Here is a 20,470-nt window from a genome sequence, read left to right on the forward strand (position 1 = left end):
GGGGGCAGAGGCGGCGGTCCCTGGAGTTTCATCTGAGGTCCACGCACCGCAGATTAAAGCAGACCCAACAGGGTCACCATCCAGTGAGGGACTGCTGGGATGCAGATCCTCGATGCACAGCAAAAACCGGAGGAGCGGAATCGGCTAGAACTACGGAGGCTACGAGATGTGATCCTGCAGACGTTTAGACCTGCGGAAACCCCTAGTCAGACCAGGAGCTTGCGGATGGATCTTCTGACACCAGCTACATCTAGAACTGCACAGCGGCCAGACACACCAGAAAGTCAAGCCGCCATCCAGCCAAGGCTAATGAGTGAACCGCCAAGGATACCTGCCTTCCAACAGGGGGAGGACATTGAGAGTTTCGCTTTGAACGCCTAGCCAAGACTTGGGGATGGCCAGAGGAAGAATGGAGCCATCGTCTGGTTCCATTACTGACTGGAAAGGCTTAGGAGGTGTACTTGGCAATGGATGAGGAGCAAGCCGGAGTGTAGGCTGACCTGAGAGATGCACCCTTGGAGAAATGTAACATCTTGCCAGAGACCTGCCGACAGCGATTCCAGGTGTCCACAATCCATGCTGGTGAGAGCCCAAAAGAGACATTCAACCATCTGAGGACCCTCTGTCATTGTTGGGTGAGACCTGATCTTCAGACTAAGGAGGAGATCAGGGAGACCATCATCTTGGAGAAGTTGCTTTGTGTGCTTCATTATGAGAGCCGAACCCTTTAAAAAGAGCTGAGTAATTTAACAATTTAGTTCTATATTTTACTGGCATGCAGGAAATTGCTAAAAGAAAGAAGTGACACTAACAGTAATGCTCTCATGGGCTTAAGAATATCCTGTATATACTTTTTCTGTTTCTGTCAGTCTCTCTCTTCTTCATATACTTACAGCTCTTTCTTTAACATCATCAGCTCCTCCAGTAGTTGTTAACTTCCTCAGGTCTGTACGCATTTAAAAATAATTTGAAAATAATTGCACTTACAAGCCTAAACCCAATAACTGTGCTCTTGTAACCCAGCTGTGAGTGAAGGTGAAGTGTGTTAGAGTCATGATAAGGCTGATTCAGAAAAACAAACTAGGTGTCTTTAAAAGGCTTTATTCTTGCTATAATGTCCCTCTGACATACAGACATAATCTGCAGTACAAGATGAGAGAAGAAAGGGAAGTCACAGTCTCATATTTATAGGCCGCCCAGCGTCCTCAGTGGATGGGTGAGGGCTTCTTGATAATCAGAGAAAACACAACTTACATGGTATTAGTTAAGATAAAACACTCCGGTTACTGACGTAACCTCAGGCTGAACGAGCATTGTGTGAGATATATATGCTTGTTCCTGTTATCTTAAGGACGAAGGTTATGTCAGTAACTGGAGCATTCCTCTTTGATACGGTTCACTCGTATTACATGAGAGACTTTCTCTCTCTCGCTGTGGGGAGCGACTGCAAAACGCTGTGCAGCCGGAGCCCAGGAGCACTCAGTGACGAGGGCAGGCTTCTAGAGTCAAGGACTCAGAATATCCAAAGGAAAACAGAAAAACCTAGATATCGATGTTGTAGAACCTGATAAAGATGGACAGCGAAGACTAGCCGGTCACTGCACAGATATCAGCCATGGATATTCCTCTAGACTAGACGCAAGAGGAGGCCATTCCTCTGGTGGAGTGAGCCCTCACTTTAATGGGGCACTGAAAGTCCAGAGACTTGTAGGATAGCGCTATTGTGTCCACTAACCAATATGGGCCAATCTCTGCTGTGTAAGAGATGGTGTCTGTTCACCCTCAGCAGGCAGGAAGAGTCCACTGAGACAGCCTGAAAGTCACAGACTCACTTGACCGATGTCAGAGCCAGCAGGAGAGTGGACTTTAGTGACAGAGGCCAAAGGTCGGCTGTCTGAGTGGCTCAAACCGAGGGCATCTGAGTGCTCTCAAGGCAATGGACAGGTCCTAGGAAGGGACTGAGTTGGGACGAGGCGTGTTTAGCCTTCTGGCCCCTTTGAGAAATCTGACCTCCAGGTCGTGTTTCCCAAATGACTGGCCAGCTAGAGGTGTGTGCTACACTGCAATAGCTACCATGTATACTTTACCCATCCAACAGCTCCTGAAGAAAAGAGAAAATGGACTCGATCTCACAGGATATGGGGTTTATAAGCCAGGCTGTGCACTGGCCCACTTTTGTCTATAGAGGCGCCTGGTAGAAGGTGATATGGCGCCTGGATCAGAGATCGTGTTCATGGCTGGCAAGTGACAGCACAGCTACAATCACGGTCAGAAATGTTGCATCCGATGTCGCTGTTCTTTTAGAAGAAATGCTCTTCTGTGCTTTGGCTGAGTCAGCTGTGAGCTTGTGGGGGTGGGCCAGTAAATTCACTAATGTGAACCAATCAGGCTTCAGTATTCAGAGAAAACGCCGTTTCCCCATAGCGAGAGAGAGAAAACTCTCACACAATGACAGTGAACCGTATCGAAAGGGAACACTCCTTACATGGTATTTAGTCAAGATAAAACACTTCTTACATGGTTATGCAAGACAACTAGTAGTAATCATGCAAAATAAAAAAGGCTAAAAACAGGAATGAGCAGACATGATATGAAAATCACTAAATCAGCTTTTACACACAGTCTGAGTCTGTCCGTTACTGTATTTAATATCATATTTAAAGCAGTTTACATATGAAGCACAAGAAAATGACATTCAACACTGTAGGCAAATATCCATAAAACCCATAAAATGAAAATAAATCTGGCCTGTTAATCTCGCTCCAGCTCAGCAGTATTTTCTTGTAATATTGTAGGCATCTCTATTTCCTCTGGCCGCTGCGAGTCCTTCCTCCCTGTAAAATAAAGCCATTGACTGACCTCTGACCTCTGGTGTGTGTTTTTATCATGACTGCAGATTGATCCAGATCAGATGAGTGTGAATGATCAGATTGTGTGCGGCTCAAACTCACCAGCTCTTCTTGCACAGATGATCTGAAGAAGAATCACAGTAGGAGCAGCAAACACTGCCATCTCAACAATACTCACAATCACTGCAGGAAACATGAGAGGAAGAGGAGAAACTGAAGTCAAGGGGATTCAACGATGAACATTCACAGACTGACTGATAGTTTCAGTGATATAAAGCTGTCAGAATAAATCAACGTGTCGTACCTCTGATTAATAATGCAGCAGTCACACTGACTTCAGTTTCTCCTGGATCTGTGGATCATGTGTGTTAGTTCAGCTCAAACATAATGCAGCACGTCGTCATCATCATCATCATCATCATCATCATCACATTATAGTTGATCTTCACAGAAATGAGGAATAGGTACTGGACTCTGTTACCCCTTTTCCACCAGAATGAGCCGGTGCTAGTTCAGAGCCAGGGCTAGTGTCAGTTCTTGAGAGCCTTTAAGAACCGGTTTGGCTTTCCACAGGCTAGAGAGCCACCACAGAGCTATAGGTCTTACGGCACTGTATACGGCTCATCTTTCCCGCTAGCGTTTTAGCAATGCTAGTGAGGCAACAGGAAATACACATACTCCAGGCTTATTCCAGAAGCATCAGCGCTGATGTGCGAACCGGTCCTTGTATGATATCAAAATACCGCATGAGCGATTCAAAAGCATAAGGAGCCGTTTACTCTCGCTGTATTTTGATGTCATACGGCGATCGGTCTGCACAGCGCGTGCCGATGCATCTCAAACAATCCTTCCCTCAATAGCTCATGGCTTTATGATCCTACATCAGCATCAAAACGCTGCGAGTCCAACGCCTTCGAGCAGCTGTTAGCTTGATTAGCTGCTATTTAAAAAATGGCGGATCTCATGCTTGTGTTGGTCTTGTTGGTTGCTGTAACCCCGCCTCCAGCCCCTGACGTAATCGGTTCTTCTAGCCCAGCAATGTTTTGGTGCTATTTAAGAACCGCTTTCCCTGGCTCAGAGCTGGTGCTTTGGGTGTGGAAAGACACAGAACCGATTTGAAACTAGGCTCCGGCTCCGCACCTGTACTGCCTTGGTGGAAAAGGGGTATGAGAGGCCTTGACTCACTCACCTGTGTGTGTGTGTGTGTGTGTGTGTGTGTGTGTGTGTGTGTGTGTGTGTGTGTGTGTGTGTGTGTGTGTGTGTAGTGTTTCAGAGTGGCCTATATTGTGTTCAGAAGCGCTAAAGAACTGATTTGAAACTAGGCTCTGGATCCGCACCAGTACTGCCTTGGTGGAAAAGGGGTATGAGAGGCTCTGATCTCTGCTCTCATCACATTATAGCTAATCTTCACAGAAATGATGAATATGAGCTGGACTCTGTGTGAACTTCCTCTGTTCCACGAGTCTGTCGCCTATTATCATTTTATTTCAATCTCAAGGTGTCAGGAGGAAATCAGAAATAAATCTGTTTGATGCTTTATTCATTCACAGATATTCATGTTAAGTTCAGTTCTAGCACACACTCATGTCTAAGTTTGATAAACACTGAAATGTGGAATATCTGTGTACTGACGGCATCTGAAACACACAGCGTTTGAGGAAAATGAGGATTCATACTGAATTGAGGGAATTATGGGCTGATGTTATTGTGATGGGATCAAACCGCTGAAGTGAGAGAAGGTGTGTGTGACGGTGATCATGTGATCATGTACCTTGTGTAGGAGCTGCTGATGGAGTTGGGCTTGATTTCTTCTGAGAGTCTGAGCTGCTGACTGGAATCAGTGTTGATGAATCGACTGCAGAAGATGAATGTTCAGACGCATCTTCTGTAGGACATTAACATCATATTTTACAGTAGTAATAGTTGTTTCTCACCTGAATACTTGACAGTGTATGTGACTGAGGTCTTGAGTTGATTTCTCTGAGTAACTTCACATCTCCACTCTCTGTTGTGATCTTCATTCAGGAGTGTTGTAGTCAGAGTGATCTTACAGCAATCTGGAGCTGATATCTGATATCTGGAGTCTGTCTGAAGATCAACACCAGCCTGATTCACCCACAGCAGCTCAATATCCTCAGAACGGACCCAATCATCACAGAAGAATCCAGGATATGAATACAACTGACAGGAGAGAGTCACAGAGCGGCCTGGACTGATCTCAGTCTGAGAGGATGATGATGATGATGATGATGATGATGATGATGATGATGATGATGATGATGATGATGATAGAGACACTGAAACAAATCATGTGTGTGAGTTGAAACAAAGAATCCTCCCTTTTTAAATTGGCCATATAATCATAAACTCACCATGAAGAACATGCAGAAGAACATCAGCATCAAGTCCTTGTCTCTGTCCATTCACAAATTGTGTGCAGGTGTAAGCTCCATGATCTTCTATTGTGACGTTGTTGATGTTCAGAGAGCAGTCAGACCCCAGACTCAGTCTCTCATGTCTCTCTGTGTCTTTATTCTTTATCCCTCCATTAATCAGTTCAACGGCTGCTGAACGTCTGGCTCTGTAAGAGTAGGTCACTATGTTATCGTAGGTCCATGTAGTTGATGTGCAGTCAGAAAGAGCATTATTACAGGACAGACGGACATTTCCACCAGAACTGATGAACACATGATCATTATCCACTCCACTGGATCCTGAAACACAGAACATCTGAGTGATCATTATGATATATATTAATAAATAAAGATAAAACATACCAGCATAAAAGCAGAGGATTGAAATAATGCAGTCTTTGTTCCTCACTTAATGCAAACAAAATAAAGAAATGACCCGTCCGTGAGCAGCTGTCTGCGCTTTACTTTCAGTTTGAGTTTATTGAATAGAGTTCACACACACACACACACACACACACACACACACACACACACACACACACACACACACACACACACACACACACACACACACAGAGAGAGAGAGAATGTAATGAATGTATTATTTTCTGATCAGGTATAAACAGCTGAAAGTCTCTCTGTGAGTAAATGAATGATGGATAATAAATGAAGAGCTTTGCATGAGATCTGAATGACACTATGACACACATTATGACAAATATCAGTGCATTCAGGAATAAAACACAATGAACCAAACGCCATGACATGACTTTCAGCAACAGTTTAAACTCTTTCCCAAACACTTGCCACACTCAGTTTTTGAATATGTTCACATCATACAGATCTTTTCTGATATCTTATAGATAAACAGATGTGTTTACCTGAGGGAAGAGAAGAGAGAACGATCAGTCCCAGCAGACACAGATCACACTTATCAGACATTTTCTGTTTCTGGCAGTCTTTCTGTTCTTTATATAGTCACATCTCTTCCTTTATCATCATCAGCTCCTCCTGTGGTTTATTAACTTCCTCAGATCTGACCATCTGAGTGTTTAGTGCTGACTCTATGATACAGAAGCCTTTCACTGACTCTATATCTGTCAGTCACTAACACTACACTTCCCATCATTCCTCTGATCTGACCATCTGAGTGTTTAGTGCTGACTCTATGATACAGAAGCCTTTCACTGACTCTATATCTGTCAGTCACTAACACTACACTTCCCATCATTCCTCTGATCTGACCATCTGAGTGTTTAGTGCTGTCTCTATGATACAGAAGCCTTTCACTGACTCTATATCTGTCAGTCTCTAACACTACACTTCCCATCATTCCTCTGATCCGACCATCTGAGTGTTTAGTGCTGTCTCTATGATACAGAAGCCTTTCACTGACTCTATATCTGTCACAGTCTCTAACACTACACTTCCCATCATTCCTCTGATCTGACCATCTGAGTGTTTAGTGCTGACTCTATGATACAGAAGCCTTTCACTGACTCTATATCTGTCAGTCACTAACACTACACTTCCCATCATTCCTCTGGTCTGACCATCTGAGTGTTTAGTGCTGTCTCTATGATACAGAAGCCTTTCACTGACTCTATATCTGTCACAGTCACTAACACTACACTTCCCATCATTCCTCTGATCTGACCATCTGAGTGTTTAGTGCTGACTCTATGATACAGAAGCCTTTCACTGACTCTATATCTGTCACAGTCACTAACACTACACTTCCCATCATTCCTCTGATCTGACCATCTGAGTGTTTAGTGCTGACTCTATGATACAGAAGCCTTTCACTGACTCTATATCTGTCAGTCACTAACACTACACTTCCCATCATTCCTCTGATCTGACCATGTGAGTGTTTAGTGCTGTCTCTATGATACAGAAGCCTTTCACTGACTCTATATCTGTCAGTCACTAACACTACACTTCCCATCATTCCTCTGATCTGACCATCTGAGTGTTTAGTGCTGACTCTATGATACAGAAGCCTTTCACTGACTCTATATCTGTCAGTCACTTACACTACACATCATTCCTCTGGCTCACACCTACTCTCACTCATTATTAGGGCTGTAAATCTTAAGGCACTTAATGATCCGATTCCCAAAAGGATTCTTAACATGCTTTTTTGCTAACTAATTATCTAGGGCTGATCTTCTGGCAGGTTGCACTTCTGGCTGTCTGCAATAATCTTCAACTCCTCGCTTCACCCCTGGCCAGTAAAACCTCCTCAGAATTCATTCAATTGTCTTTTCTGTTCCCAGGTGGGCACCCAGGAGGTGGGAGTGAGCCAAGTCCAAACACAGGAGATATAGGGTGTAGGTACCAACAGCTGTTCAACAACCTCATCTTCAATCCGATACTGATCCGGTACAGTAAGGTATTTTTACAGCAAAATTAGTTAAGCAGTAACTAGTAACCTCTAGTAACTGGTTGTCAGCAACCTTGATGGTTCACAAAGCCAGTTCAAGTTTAGGGTCTTGTAGCTGAGCGGTTCTAAACTGCACTAGCCGGAAACAGGGAACAGGTAAAGACATTATTAGGTCTAGTTGGATATTATTGGTAGTTTATCCCAAACTTTGCAGCCCTTGCAGCCTCCCTGCATGACCTGACCAAAAAAAACCTCCCTCACTATGTTGTCTGGTCCACCAAAGCAGAAATGGCCTTTTCCTCTCTAAAGCTAGCCCTGGGTGGAAATCCAGTCTTGGTAACCCCAGAGTTCAAACAACCTTTCATCATCCAGACTGATGCCTCCGAAACGGGCTTGGGAGCCGTCCTTTCACAGCTGAGACATGGAGAAGAATATCTTGTCCATTAGTTGTAAGTTACTGAATAACGAGCTTAATTATTCTACCGTGGAGAAAGAGTGCTTGGTCATTAAGTGGGCCTGAAAAAGTTGCAATATTACCTGCTGGTAAGAGAATTCACCCTTGATACTGACCACGCTCTGTTAAAATGGATGTCCACTGCTAAGGAATCTAATGCTGGAGTCCCATTTGTTCCTGGAGCTACAGGACTTCTGCTTTAAACTCCAAGGTAATGTTGACGCCCTGTCCCGGAGAGAGGAGTGCTTGTGGTCTGTCATTCCTGGCAACAACCTGGAGCTGAGGGAGGATGTGTGGCAATCCAATGGGGAAGAAAGGAGCCAAGGAACAAAGAAGTAGATCCAAACGAGGAAAAATCATCAACTGTGAGTACTTCCACCTGTTCACACTCCAAGCATGGAATCATTTAGAGCTGTAGCCAACAATGGCCCAATGAAGATCAGTATAAATCTGGAAACTTTGCTCCACTCAAGGTTGAATGGCCCTTGGGGTGTACATTGAGCACTCTAGCCAAATCAGGTAAGCAGAGCAGCTATTTGTGTGCTTATGAGGCTGTTCTTACGGGCTGCCAGTTAAAAAGCAGAGATTGTCCCATATTGGTGAATGTGATAGCGCTAACCTACAAGTCTCTGGACTTACTCTGGACTTGCAAGTCTTCTGCCCCATTGGAAGGAGGGCCCCGCTCTGTCCATGTTCGCTGTACATCTTTATTAGGCTCTACAACCTCTATGCCCTGGTCCCTTCGGGGATGGGTCCAGTCAGTCTAGACCGAGCCCCACCCTCAGGGCGGATTTCTAAAATATCCTCATGCTAATTTGACAGGTCACTGGGCTTTTTTTGGGGGAGACATTCTGAGTCCTTGCCTCTAGAAGCCTGCCCTAGTCACTGAGTGCTCCGGGGCTACAGCTGGGCAGGACGGCTTCCATTCTGTGCTGGTAGCACAGCATTTTGTAGTTATTTCACATAGCAAGAAAATCTCTCATGTAATACAAGTGAACCATATCGAAAGGGAATGCTCCGGTTTACTGACGTAACCTCAGTTCCCTGAGATAACAGGAATGTGCATTGCGTATCATGCCGTGCTACTGCGTATATGCGCGAGTCAACACTGTCGTTAGGACTAGATGGGCATTTCAGTGTGCTTTATAGGCAGTCGGTCATTTGTCTTTGAAAGGCAATTTTTCTGTGACATTCACAGATGTGAACCAATCAGGCTTCAGTTCTGAGGGGTTTCCCCATAGTGCAAGAGAGAGAAAATGTCTCACACAGTGCTTGTTCAGACCGGAGTGTTTTATCTTAACTAATACCATGTAAGGAGATTTTTCTCTGATTAACAAGAAGCCCTCACCCATCCACTGAGGACGCTGGGTGGCCTATAAATATGTGACTGTGACTTCCCTTTCTTGTCTCATCTTGTACTGCAGATTATGTCTGTATGGCAGAGGGACCTTATAGCAAGAATAAAGACTTTTAAAGTTTGTTTTTCTAAATCAGCCTCATCGTGACTTTAACAGACTTCACCTTCACTCACTGCCTGGGTACATGATCACAGTTATTGGGTTTAGGCTTGTAAATGCAATTTTAAATGCAAATAGATTTAGCCAAAATGTGGACATGCCAGTGTTTAAATTCAGCTTATTAAAGAAGCAAAACTTATTATACTGTTAACTGAAAAGATGAATGTCATGCAGCATCTCAATTAAAGAAAGAAGATGAAGTGCCACCAGAAAGATTGAGAATCCACAGCCATTATCAGTTTAAACTGGTTCAGAGATGATCACTGCTCTCTGTGGTCAAAATAACTGAATCCTCACCTCAGCAGAAACATGTTTCCTCAACAGTGAGATCACAGCTCTGAAATTACTAGAACTGACACAGTTAACACATCCTAACTTCCTACAGACTCTGTGTTTGTTGGACTTAATAGTGATCATAGAATAGTCCTTTGTAGATTCATTTATACTCTCTTTTATTCTTAGACATTGATTCACATGTGTATTTTTTCTTTTTGTTTTTGTGCAGTTTCTACATGATGAAATGCTTTCAGCTCTGAAAATACACTTTTAAAATGAATTTCCTCATACAGTTTATCCTGGCTCTCAGTTTTGGCATTTGTGGTTAAACCTTTTGGGGCTCAAGAGAAAGAAAAGTCTTTCAGGTTTTTAAAGTTAAATCCGTGGTGCTTGAGAAACACATCCCTGCTGCATTCAGAGCATCTGCAGTGTTAATAAAGGAGCCTGGATCTGATCTATTTTCCCAGAGATGGAGAGAGTAAAGCATGTTATAATGTGTAGAAACACTCCCTTCTTTAGAGAGAATCATGTAGTGTGTGCAAAAGCTTTCTGCTTGACCAAACTGGAGCCGATGCTGAGAATTACTTTACAATACATTAAAACTGTTTTAGAATTCAGTGATGGACAGTTTTTACAGTAACAAACAACAAGACCAAAAAGGCTCATGTCACACCTCTCTTTAGCTCTCTGCACTGGCTACCTCTCACATCGAGCTCAAGGCGCTGACGCTTGCTAACAGATTCACCACAAACTCAGCACTGCATACTTCGACTCGCTCCTACGACCCAGCTAGCAGGGAACGATCTCAGGACTTTGGCTAACATTCTCTACAAGTTTGGTTACTGTTCTGAAGAAAACATTTGAATGTAATGTTTAACGAATATTTTAAGAATGTTTTCTCATTTAAAAAAAATTCCTATAGCATTAAATGCAAACCAAGATATAACATGTTAACTGCAACCTTCAAAGGACAAGTTCAATCAATGATCTTAAAAAACATTGTCCGAATGTTTAATAATAGCAAAGGAAGAACATTCTCTCTGCCACTTTAGGAAACTATTTTGAGGATATCATTGAGAGATGAGATGTTGAATGTTCTTTATAAATGTTCTTCTAATGTGACGAGTTAACAAAATTAGAACATTTTACTTGCAACCTTTTGAGTATATTTTGGGAATGTTCTTAAATTGAACGTTTTTATAAGGATCTCAATATAACATTGTCCTAATGTTTCATAATAAGAAAGGAAGAACATTCTCTCTGCCACATTAGGAAACTGTTATAAGGAAATCATTGAGGCCTGAGATGTAAGAAAGCGTTCTGATGGGCCCCAAAAACTGAGGACCACTATAATCATCACCAACTTTCAACGTGATGTACCGCAACGGCCTTTAGGACAGATTCAATAAGTATCAGAGTGGAACTATCGGAAGAGCCTGTGGCAGGTTGACTCTTGAGGGAACTCTTGTAAAACAGGCTGAAGATATCGTAGAACCTAGCAGTAGTTTTGGGAGTTCATCTTCCCGAAAGGTCCATTTAGCTCACTGATGGGCTCTGGGCCCATATTTATCAAGCATCGTCAAATTACTCACAAGAACACTGCTAAGAATTTACTTAAGAGTAAAAAATTCTTAGCTCAAAGCTGCGCTTAAAAGTTAGTTATCAAGTCTGAATCATATTTTAAGTAAAGTGTAGGACTAAATATTAAGTGTCAGTCTTAAGCATGGGACATACTCTGCAAGAACAAGGACATTCGTTTGTTTTCTCGAGGTGGCAAGAACAAGAACAAAGTTCGTTCTGGACACTACATTCCATACTTCACGAGAGAAGCAGGTGCCGAACATCTGCGTTTCTCCGCATTAACCACGCCCACATTAACCACGTCTGACCAATCACACAATAGTTCTCGGACACCAGCAAGAAAAAGTTCTGCTCAGGCGATGTGTCGAGAACAAGCTGCGAGAACTCCCAAACCAGGGCTGAGAACAAAATGAAGTAATTTTTTTCCTCGCAGCCCTGGGAGCGAGACATTTTTTTCTCAGTTCTTGCGGAGTATGTTGTAAAGTTTAGAGTTGATTCACAATACTTTGCTGTGCAACAAACAGGATTTTGGATGATGTCACTGAATCACTGAATATATGTCCTTATTTAAGAATTTTCTCAGATAAATTCACATTGAATGGTGAAATTTCTTTATATTCAACACAAATTTGACAATAAAGGAGTTTCGAGACAATATAATATACACATTTGAAATGAAAGATAAACATGTTTTTCCACCATGTCTTAATTAAATGTTTTAAACTGGTGTGCTGTTAACTGACCTGCCTATATATAGCCTAGATTTCATGATATAATCAGCCACCATGGATTCCAAAAGAAAACCAAACTGGCAGGAGGAAGAAGCAATCGCTACTGCTTGCTGAATTAGTCGAACAGCAGAATGTAATATTCCCTGGCCACTGTCTCCTACTGCCTGACAGCCAACACGAGCTGATTCTGAGAGAGAACATCACAGGTAGCATATAGTTACAATAGTCTAACAAACTCACTTGTGAGGTAAGAAGGTACGTTTTTTTCACAATTTGTTTTTTGTTTTTCAGGTGCGGCCTGTGAGCGCTAGCTGCTGTTTTATATCGTTTGATGTATGTTGTTTACAGACCTGTTTTATATACCCGTTCTGCATTACTGTTTCACTGCCCGGGTTCGTACAGCTGACTGTAAGACTGCTGTGGACGATTCTCGTTTGATTGGCTGATCTACTGAGTGTGATATAATTATTCTGTCCTATCTGTCTGTATGATATGTGAAAGTACTGGAAACTTTTGTCTCTTGTACTATTATATTAAATTAAAACACTTCTATCGACATCCCCTGAAGCAGGATGGTTTTAAATCATTTTGATTTATATTATTGTTTTGATTTGCTTATTTTTGTTTTGTTTCTCTTTCTATGCCTTGTCTCTTTGCCGGTTTGTATTCACATGCAATGAGCTGTAATACTGATGCTTAACAGAAAGGGAACGTTTCCTTCTGTAACGTTTGGTCTATTGTGGTCTCTTAATCATTGTGAGTATTTAATTGGTTTTTAACTGTTTGAGACTCATTTTAGATGTCTTTTACTGATGCTTACCGCAAAATAAATTTGTAATTTTTTTGTAAATCATGTCTCTGTCTTTACCCCAATCCGAGGGTCCTTCATAATATTGTAATTTTCTTTGGGGTAGCTCTATTTCCTAGGGTAAGACATAACCTAGGTGGCGTAGTCAGATCTTTCTTGATAATTTTAGCCAAAGGTTACAATTTTGCCATAGTTGGCAGGATTAAAACCTGTGCAGGGAATTAAAACAGCTTGTATGCCAAAATCCTAGGGCTAATTTACTTGATGTTTGAGGGGAAGCCATTAGATGGGAACGGGAGGGCATGATGAGGGGTTCTAGGGACTGTAGTTTTTCAACCCCTTCTACCCATGGGTTGCAGTTTGGGTCTGCATCAATGTCTACTGGCTGTGAGCTAGCTGAGCAGAAAAAAATGCTTAAAAAGCAGCAACAGCTTGATCAATTAACACGCAAGTTGTCTTCACTTCAGAATGTCCCAAGAAGTTTCCATCTTAATGCAGGTACCGGTAATAAAGGTTCGGTTATTTGTAGAGGGTGCCGACAGCCTGGCCATTTTGCCCATGAGTGTAATTCATCAATTAATCTGCTGCTCTCCTTGTCGTCTCTGGTTTTTATCCGCGTCTCTTTCAATCACAAACTGTAAAATGGTGTTGGTTTATGACCGCCAAACACTCATGGACATTTGAAACTGCCAGGTGTGACATTGTTAGTCACGCACTTCTCCGCCTACACATTCATATCTCCCTGTACACCTTTGCTAGCATTTGACTGACCTGCATTGGAAAGGGAAAGCGTTGGAGGAAACATGGAAAGTGGGGCAGAGTTGCTGCTCGGCTGACATCCTCTCTGTCGATGTTGCATGCATTGTCTGATAGAGGTTTGGCCTCTGAACGCAGTGCTTGCTGGAGTCGCTGGATGCTTCGCCTCAGTGGCTTCGGGCTTTTTTATCCAGCGGTCTTTCCATTTCTCACGCGGTCCTCCTCCCCTTGTTCGCCGCGGTGGTGTGAACATCTTTAATCTTCGACAGTTGTATCGGACAAAGCAGCTTCAGGGAGATTCATCGCTATATAAGGTGGCTTTGATCAACGCACGCTCTCTGGTAAACTTTTTTATTAAATCATTTTTTTACTACACATGCCTTGGATATACTATGCATTATGTAAACCTGGAGACTTGAGTCCTTTCACTGAGCTGGTGCCACAGGACTGTACATTTTTAAATTCCCCTTGGTTATCCGGTCGTGGTGGGGGATTGGCGGCTGTGTTTGAAGACTCTCTTCTCTGTCGTTTATCAACTGGGACTCGTAGTAGCTTTGAAGTTCAGTTGTTTCTGCAATTATATATCATACACACAAGGATTTTCTCAATGAATTTGCTGAATTTATTTGAGAAATTGTTACTAATCATGAGAGAATCTTGATTTCAGGGGATTTTGACATCCACATCTGCTGTGGCTCCAAGCCACTTTCAAAAGACTTTCTTAGATTACTTGACACTTTTGACTTTGAGCAATGGGTGTCTGGACCAACTCATGTTCAAGGTCACACTCTGGACTTGATTTTATCCCGTGGTTTAACAGTGTTGGACATCAATATCAATAATGCAGGCTTGTCTGATCATATGCCTATATTATTCTCAATGCCTTTGGATAGGACATCTGCCACTTCCACGCTGGACTCGTATTATCATAACGAACGATCAAGCGACACATTTTCCTCCATGTATGTACATCAAAGTGCCAATCAGTATATGAATTCTTCTACATGTCACTTGGATGCTGATAAACATCTATGTCTGTTCAATGCTACCTGTTCCAACATTTTAAATTGTATTGCACCACTAAAGGTGAAAAAACATAAGCACAATGTAATCCTTTGGCAAAATGACTTTATCCGTTCTCTCAGACAGACTTTGCCATAAACCAAAGATTCCTTTTCCACTATTGAATCTGTTCTTCACCCAAATGTAAACTTGTTTCCTGAGACATCGGTCTCTCTCTGTGAAGATTTTGCAAGACATTTTAATGATACGATTTCCAACATTACATCTTTGTTGCCACTGTCTTTATACAAATTGTCTGATGCCCCTATCTCCCCTTCCACTTGGTCTGTCTTTGAGCCTGTAAATTTAAATACTCTGATTGAGATTACATGTACTTTGAAACCTACTACATGCCCCCAGGATGCAATCCCGGTACTGTTCTTTGGACAAATTATTGAGACTGTTGGCCCTGACTTATTGTGTATTATTAACAAATGTCTCTATACTGGCACTGTTCCTGGTGACTTTAAACTTGCAACAGTAGAGCCTCATATTAAAAAACCTAGTTTGTATCCCACATTACCACATTACTAACTTTCATCCTATTTCTAATATGTGTTTTTTTCCAAAATCTTAGAGAAAGTGGTTCTAAATCAACTTCGGTCTTACTTGACTATTAACTCTATTTCTGAAAAATGTCAATCTGGTTTTAAATCCTGTCACAGTACTGAGTCAGCTAGTTTACATGTTCTGAATGATATAATACTGACTCTGGGCAGTCTATGGCTCTGGTTCTGTTAGACCTCAGTTCTGCCTTTGATTTAGTTGATCACGATATACTTATCTCACGTCTTGAGACATGTATTGGTCTTCGGGGGCACGGTGTTGCAGTGGTTTTATTCTGATCTTACTAATAGAGATATGTTGTTAGCATTGGAAACCAATCCTCATCTGAAATACATCTAAAGTCTGGTGTTCCCCAGGGTTCGATTCTTGGTCCAGTACGGTTTTCCCTTTATATGCTCCCCCTAGGATTACTATTTTTAATAAGTATGGGGTCTCTTTTTATCTGGATGCTGACGACAAACAAATGTATATCCCCGTGAATTGGTAAAAAAAACAGGCTTTAAAGCCTATTTTAGGTTGTTCAGACGAAATATAACGATGGCTTGCAAGTAATTGCTTAAGCCTCAATGAGAGTAAAACTGAATTTATTTTGTTTGGCTCAAATGACCACTGCGTACATGACTTCGATTCAGAACTTCTTACAGCACTAAATGTGCAAGAAATTTGTGCGTTTGGTTTGATAGCAACCTTAAATTTGATAAACAGATAAATGTGGTTTTTAAGTCCTGTTTTGTATCATCTTTATCTCTAAAGAATTTTGAAAAGGTCATGCATGCTTTTGTAACATCTCGATTGGATTACTGCCACTCATTGTATATTAGTGCTCCTCAATCATGTCTCTCACGTTTACAGTTGGTTCACAATGCAGCGGCGCGGCTTCTTTGTGGGAAGCTTAAGCACGAGTCTATTACACCAGTTTTGATTTCATTGCACTGGCTGCCAGTCAAATATAGAATTAATTTAAAAATGTTATTGTTTGTTATAAAAAAATGTTATAAAATGTTATAAAAATGTTATAAATCTCTTCATAATCACGCCCCGCAGTACCTCTCTGACTTGCTACATCCTTATACTCAATCAAGAGCACTTAGATCATCTGATTCTGGGTTATTGCGAGTTTCATGGGCATGTCTCAAAAACAGAGGTGATCGTGCTTTTTCTGTTATTGGCCCTAAGCTGTGGAATAGTCTCCCAAATCATATTCCAGCTGCCTCAACTTTGTCCATTTTTAAGTCTACTCTTAAAATGTATTACTTTGCCCATGAATTTAATATTCCGTGACCTTATAATAATGATCTTTTATTTTAATGCACTTCATTCATTACACTATGTGTTTTATTGATTGTCTTATTGTTTGTAATCTTGTTGACTGTTCTGTTTTTGTATAGTCTGTGCAGTACTTTGGTAGACTTCGGTTGTTTTAAATGTGCTATATACATAAGCATTGTATTGTAAGATGTTCCATTGAGTGTGCAGGCCACTGTCTCTTCCCAGGTAATTTCTGGTTCCCTGCAGCACAAGATAGATGCTGTTAATCTGTCTTTGTTAACTCCTGAAGAACAGTGTCAGGTTAAGGTGCTGCTGTCTAAATATTCTTCTGTTTTCACATCATGATGGGGATTTGGGTTGTACCACTTTGATCATGCATGATATTCCATTGACTGATGATGTTCCTGTTAGGCAGCATTATAGACGTATTCCTCCCTCAGAATATGAGCCCGTGAAGGCTCATATTAATCAGATGCTGGAAACACAAATTATAAGACAAAGTAGCAGCCCCTATGTTTCCCCCATTGTCATGGTACAGAAAAAGGATGGTAGCCAGCGAATGTATGTTGATTATCGTCAATTGAACAGTAAGACACGAAAAGACTCCTTCCCATTACCAAGAATTGAAGAATCCTTGGATGCTCTTTCAGGTGCCAGGTGGTTCACTACAATGGACCTTGCGAGTGGTTACAATCAGGTCTCGGTGGCTGAGAAGGACACAATGAATACTGCCTTCTGTACACCATTTGGGATAAATAAGTGGAATAGGATGGCCTTTGGCCTGTGCAATGCACCTAGCACATTTCAGAGAATGATGGAGCGTGTGTTTGGCTCGCAACATTTTCAATCATTGTTGCTTTATCTGGATGATGTTATAACAAGAAGGCTTAAAGGCCAAACTAGAAAAGTGTTTCGTTCTTCCAGCCTGAGGTGAGGTACTTGGGGTACTTGTTTTCCAACCAGGGGGTGGTGACTGACCCCAAGGAGATTGAGGCAGTTGCTAATTTGCAGCCTCCTCAGCAGGTCTCAGAACTTTGGTTCTTTCTTGGCTTTGCAAGTTATTACAGGAGGTTTGTGGAGGGTTCTGCCAAGCTGGCTGCTCCACTTCATCGCTTAGTGGCTGACCTGACTGGGGCCAAGAGGAAGAGTACCACCCGGTCTTACAAGGAGACTTGGACAGGAGAGTGTCAGCAGAGTTTCGATACCCTGAAGCAGCGGTTGGGGAGTGCTCTCCTCTTGGCTTATGCTGACTTCATATTGCCATTAATCTTAGAAGTTGATGCAAGTTACAGTGGAATGGGAGCTGTCCTGTCACAGGAACGGGAGGCCAGAGTCCGATTAGTAGCCTATGCAAGTCAGGGATTAAGACCTTCAGAAAGGAATATGTCCAATTATGGTCCCATGAATTTGGAATTGCTGGCCCTTAAATGGCCAATGACTGAGAAATGTTGTGACTATTTACTTGGACACAAGTGGGTGGTATACACTGATAATAACCCTCTAAAGCCCCGTTTCCACCACAGGAACTTTACCCAGGAACCAGGAACTTTGGGTGGTCCTCGGTGTGTTTAGACCGCAGGAACTTTGGGTGGTCCTCGGTGTGTTTAGACCGCAGGGTCTAAATGAAGTTCCGGGTAAATATTTCCCCCTCCAAACAGCCCTGCTCGCGAGGTAGTACTTTTTCAAAGTTCAGGGACTTGGGCGCTGAACATGCTGATTGGTTGAGCTCACACAGCATTTTATTTCAACCATAGACAATAAAAGAAACCGGCATTTTTAAAAGTCTTTTGCGAGGTTCAGTCTACATTCAGTAAATATCAGTCTTGCTCTCTGTCTGATGGCGCGCGTTCGTCTCAGCCATCTCACGTGCAATGTCCGTAATAGCTGATAATAATATACATTGTCATTTTAAATCTAGCTTTACAAGCTTTCTGAATATGCTGCTGAATCTGCATATAAGTGCTCTTTTCTGTCGTTGTTAATTACCTCTTTAGTAAACCTATACATAACCAGCAAAAGCAGCACAGCTTGAATCTCTTCCATACTCGTTATTAATGTTTTTTCACCATGTAAACGACCTGACCGATTACTTTTAATTGTGCGTCCTTACATGACGTGACAGCACGCCGCGCTCATGTTTACAAGAGGAAAGTTAATTTTTCTGAGGGCTAAACTTTTTATTTCGTAAGTTATGAAGATAATGTTGGAGTAATGACACAGCGTATATTCCCCCAGGCAGTTTTTACTTTAACTGCGCCTGACAGAAGATTTTTTTTTCTGAGATTATTATTACACTTTACAACAAATAAATAGCTTATATAATACTGTATTAGTCCTGGTGGCCGTTAAGAGTGGCTTTATGGCTACAGTTAACACACTCCAGCTGCTGGAGAAAACAGCAGCGACATTTTTGATGCGGCAGACAAACTGCATGTGACAAAATGATTGCGATTGAAAGTCATCACATGTAAACACCAGATCGGTTTAGATAACGTCTCATGTAAACAGTCCACTAAACCTTTCAAGGAGGAGCAGTCGCGCAGTCCTACATCACCGGACTAATTTGCCTAATCTTCACGGAACTTTAGATCATGGTGGAAACGCAGACAGCTGCAGGTCTGGGGGGAGAAGAGTTCCTGTAAAAAAGTTCCTGGTACAAATTGTTCAGGGTAATTTTGGTGAAACGGGACTTAAGTTAACTCAACACCGCTAAAATTGGTGCTTTAGAACAGAGATGGGCTGCTCATATTTCCGCATCAAGTATCGTTCTGGATGCAGGTCAGGCCTTTCTTCAGCTTTTGCTCCCAGCATCTTTAAAGACTGTAGTGATGCAGCAGCTTCATGATGAGCATGGTCATCAGGGAGTCAAACGTACAACAGTGTTTCTGGCCAGGTATGTCTGATGATGTGAAGCGATGGTGCCAACAAAGTGAACACTGTACAGTTGCTAAGGATGTCTTTCCTCGAGTCCAGACATATGAGCAATTGGATGGCATCAAGGACTAATCAAATTCTGGCTATTGATTTTACATTGATTAAGTCATCACAATGAAATGTAGAATGTGTTTTCCAAATACACTCAGGCAGTACCAACTCGTGACCAAAGAGCATCTATAGTGGCAAAGGTGTTGGTTAATGAGTGGTTTTTTAAGTTTGAAGTTCCTAGTCGCATCTACTCTGACCAGGGAAGGAACTTATTTTCTGATGAATAAGAAAAGTATTGTGAGTTGTATGGCATTGGAAGGAGCTGGACCACTCCAGTCCATCCTACTGGAAATGGTCAATTCAAGCGATTTAATCACACACTGCACACGTTACCCTCTGGTAAGAAGATAAACTGGGGTGCATATCTCCCTCAAGTGGTGTTCTCTTACAATACTACCCTCACATTTTTTAATGTTCGGGCAAGATCCAGAATTGCCTGTTGATTTTCTCTTGGGTAGAATTGAGGCTCCCATCCAAGGTAGTGTTCACGACACGGATTTATGACGATCAGACTAGACTCCAAGAGGCCTTTGACGGAACTAGAAGTCACATGAAGGCTGCAGCAGCTTGTAGAAAAGAGCGACATGATCGGAGAGTACAGTCTAAGTCAAGGTCAGTTGGTGTATTTTGCGTGACCTTTGTGTGTGAGGCCGAGCAAAGATTCAGGACTGTTGGAGTTCTGTGGTTTACAAAGTGCTGCAAGCCCCTACATCTGGTGGGTCGGTGTAAACCATTGCTGATGACTTGGAAAAACGGAGACATGTGCATCGTACTCTGTTAAGAGCACAACCAACTGGACAGATTTTAGCAGAGCC

The 20,470-nt window shown here is 42.1% G+C and overlaps 1 protein-coding gene and 1 long non-coding RNA gene across 2 annotated transcripts; both read right to left on the reverse strand.

The window, feature by feature from the left end:
- Positions 1 to 2,227: 2,227 nt before the first annotated feature.
- LOC137049772 (uncharacterized) lies at positions 2,228 to 3,228 on the reverse strand. Its single transcript, XR_010899708.1, has 3 exons — positions 3,154 to 3,228; positions 2,952 to 3,032; positions 2,228 to 2,834 (listed from the first exon to the last, which is right to left on the reverse strand). It is a non-coding gene; the product is annotated as an uncharacterized lncRNA (long non-coding RNA).
- A 648-nt stretch (positions 3,229 to 3,876) lies between these two features.
- Positions 3,877 to 6,205, reverse strand: LOC137089752 (uncharacterized). The gene is made up of 5 exons (XM_067453320.1): positions 6,145 to 6,205; positions 5,222 to 5,563; positions 4,784 to 5,092; positions 4,621 to 4,734; positions 3,877 to 3,998 (listed from the first exon to the last, which is right to left on the reverse strand). Exons 1-5 carry the CDS (start codon positions 6,203 to 6,205, stop codon positions 3,877 to 3,879), a joined length of 948 nt encoding a protein of 315 aa, XP_067309421.1.
- Between the last annotated feature and the right edge of the window lie 14,265 nt (positions 6,206 to 20,470).

This window comes from Pseudorasbora parva, chromosome 2, assembly GCF_024679245.1.
Source record: "Pseudorasbora parva isolate DD20220531a chromosome 2, ASM2467924v1, whole genome shotgun sequence".
NCBI lineage: Eukaryota > Metazoa > Chordata > Actinopteri > Cypriniformes > Gobionidae > Pseudorasbora > Pseudorasbora parva.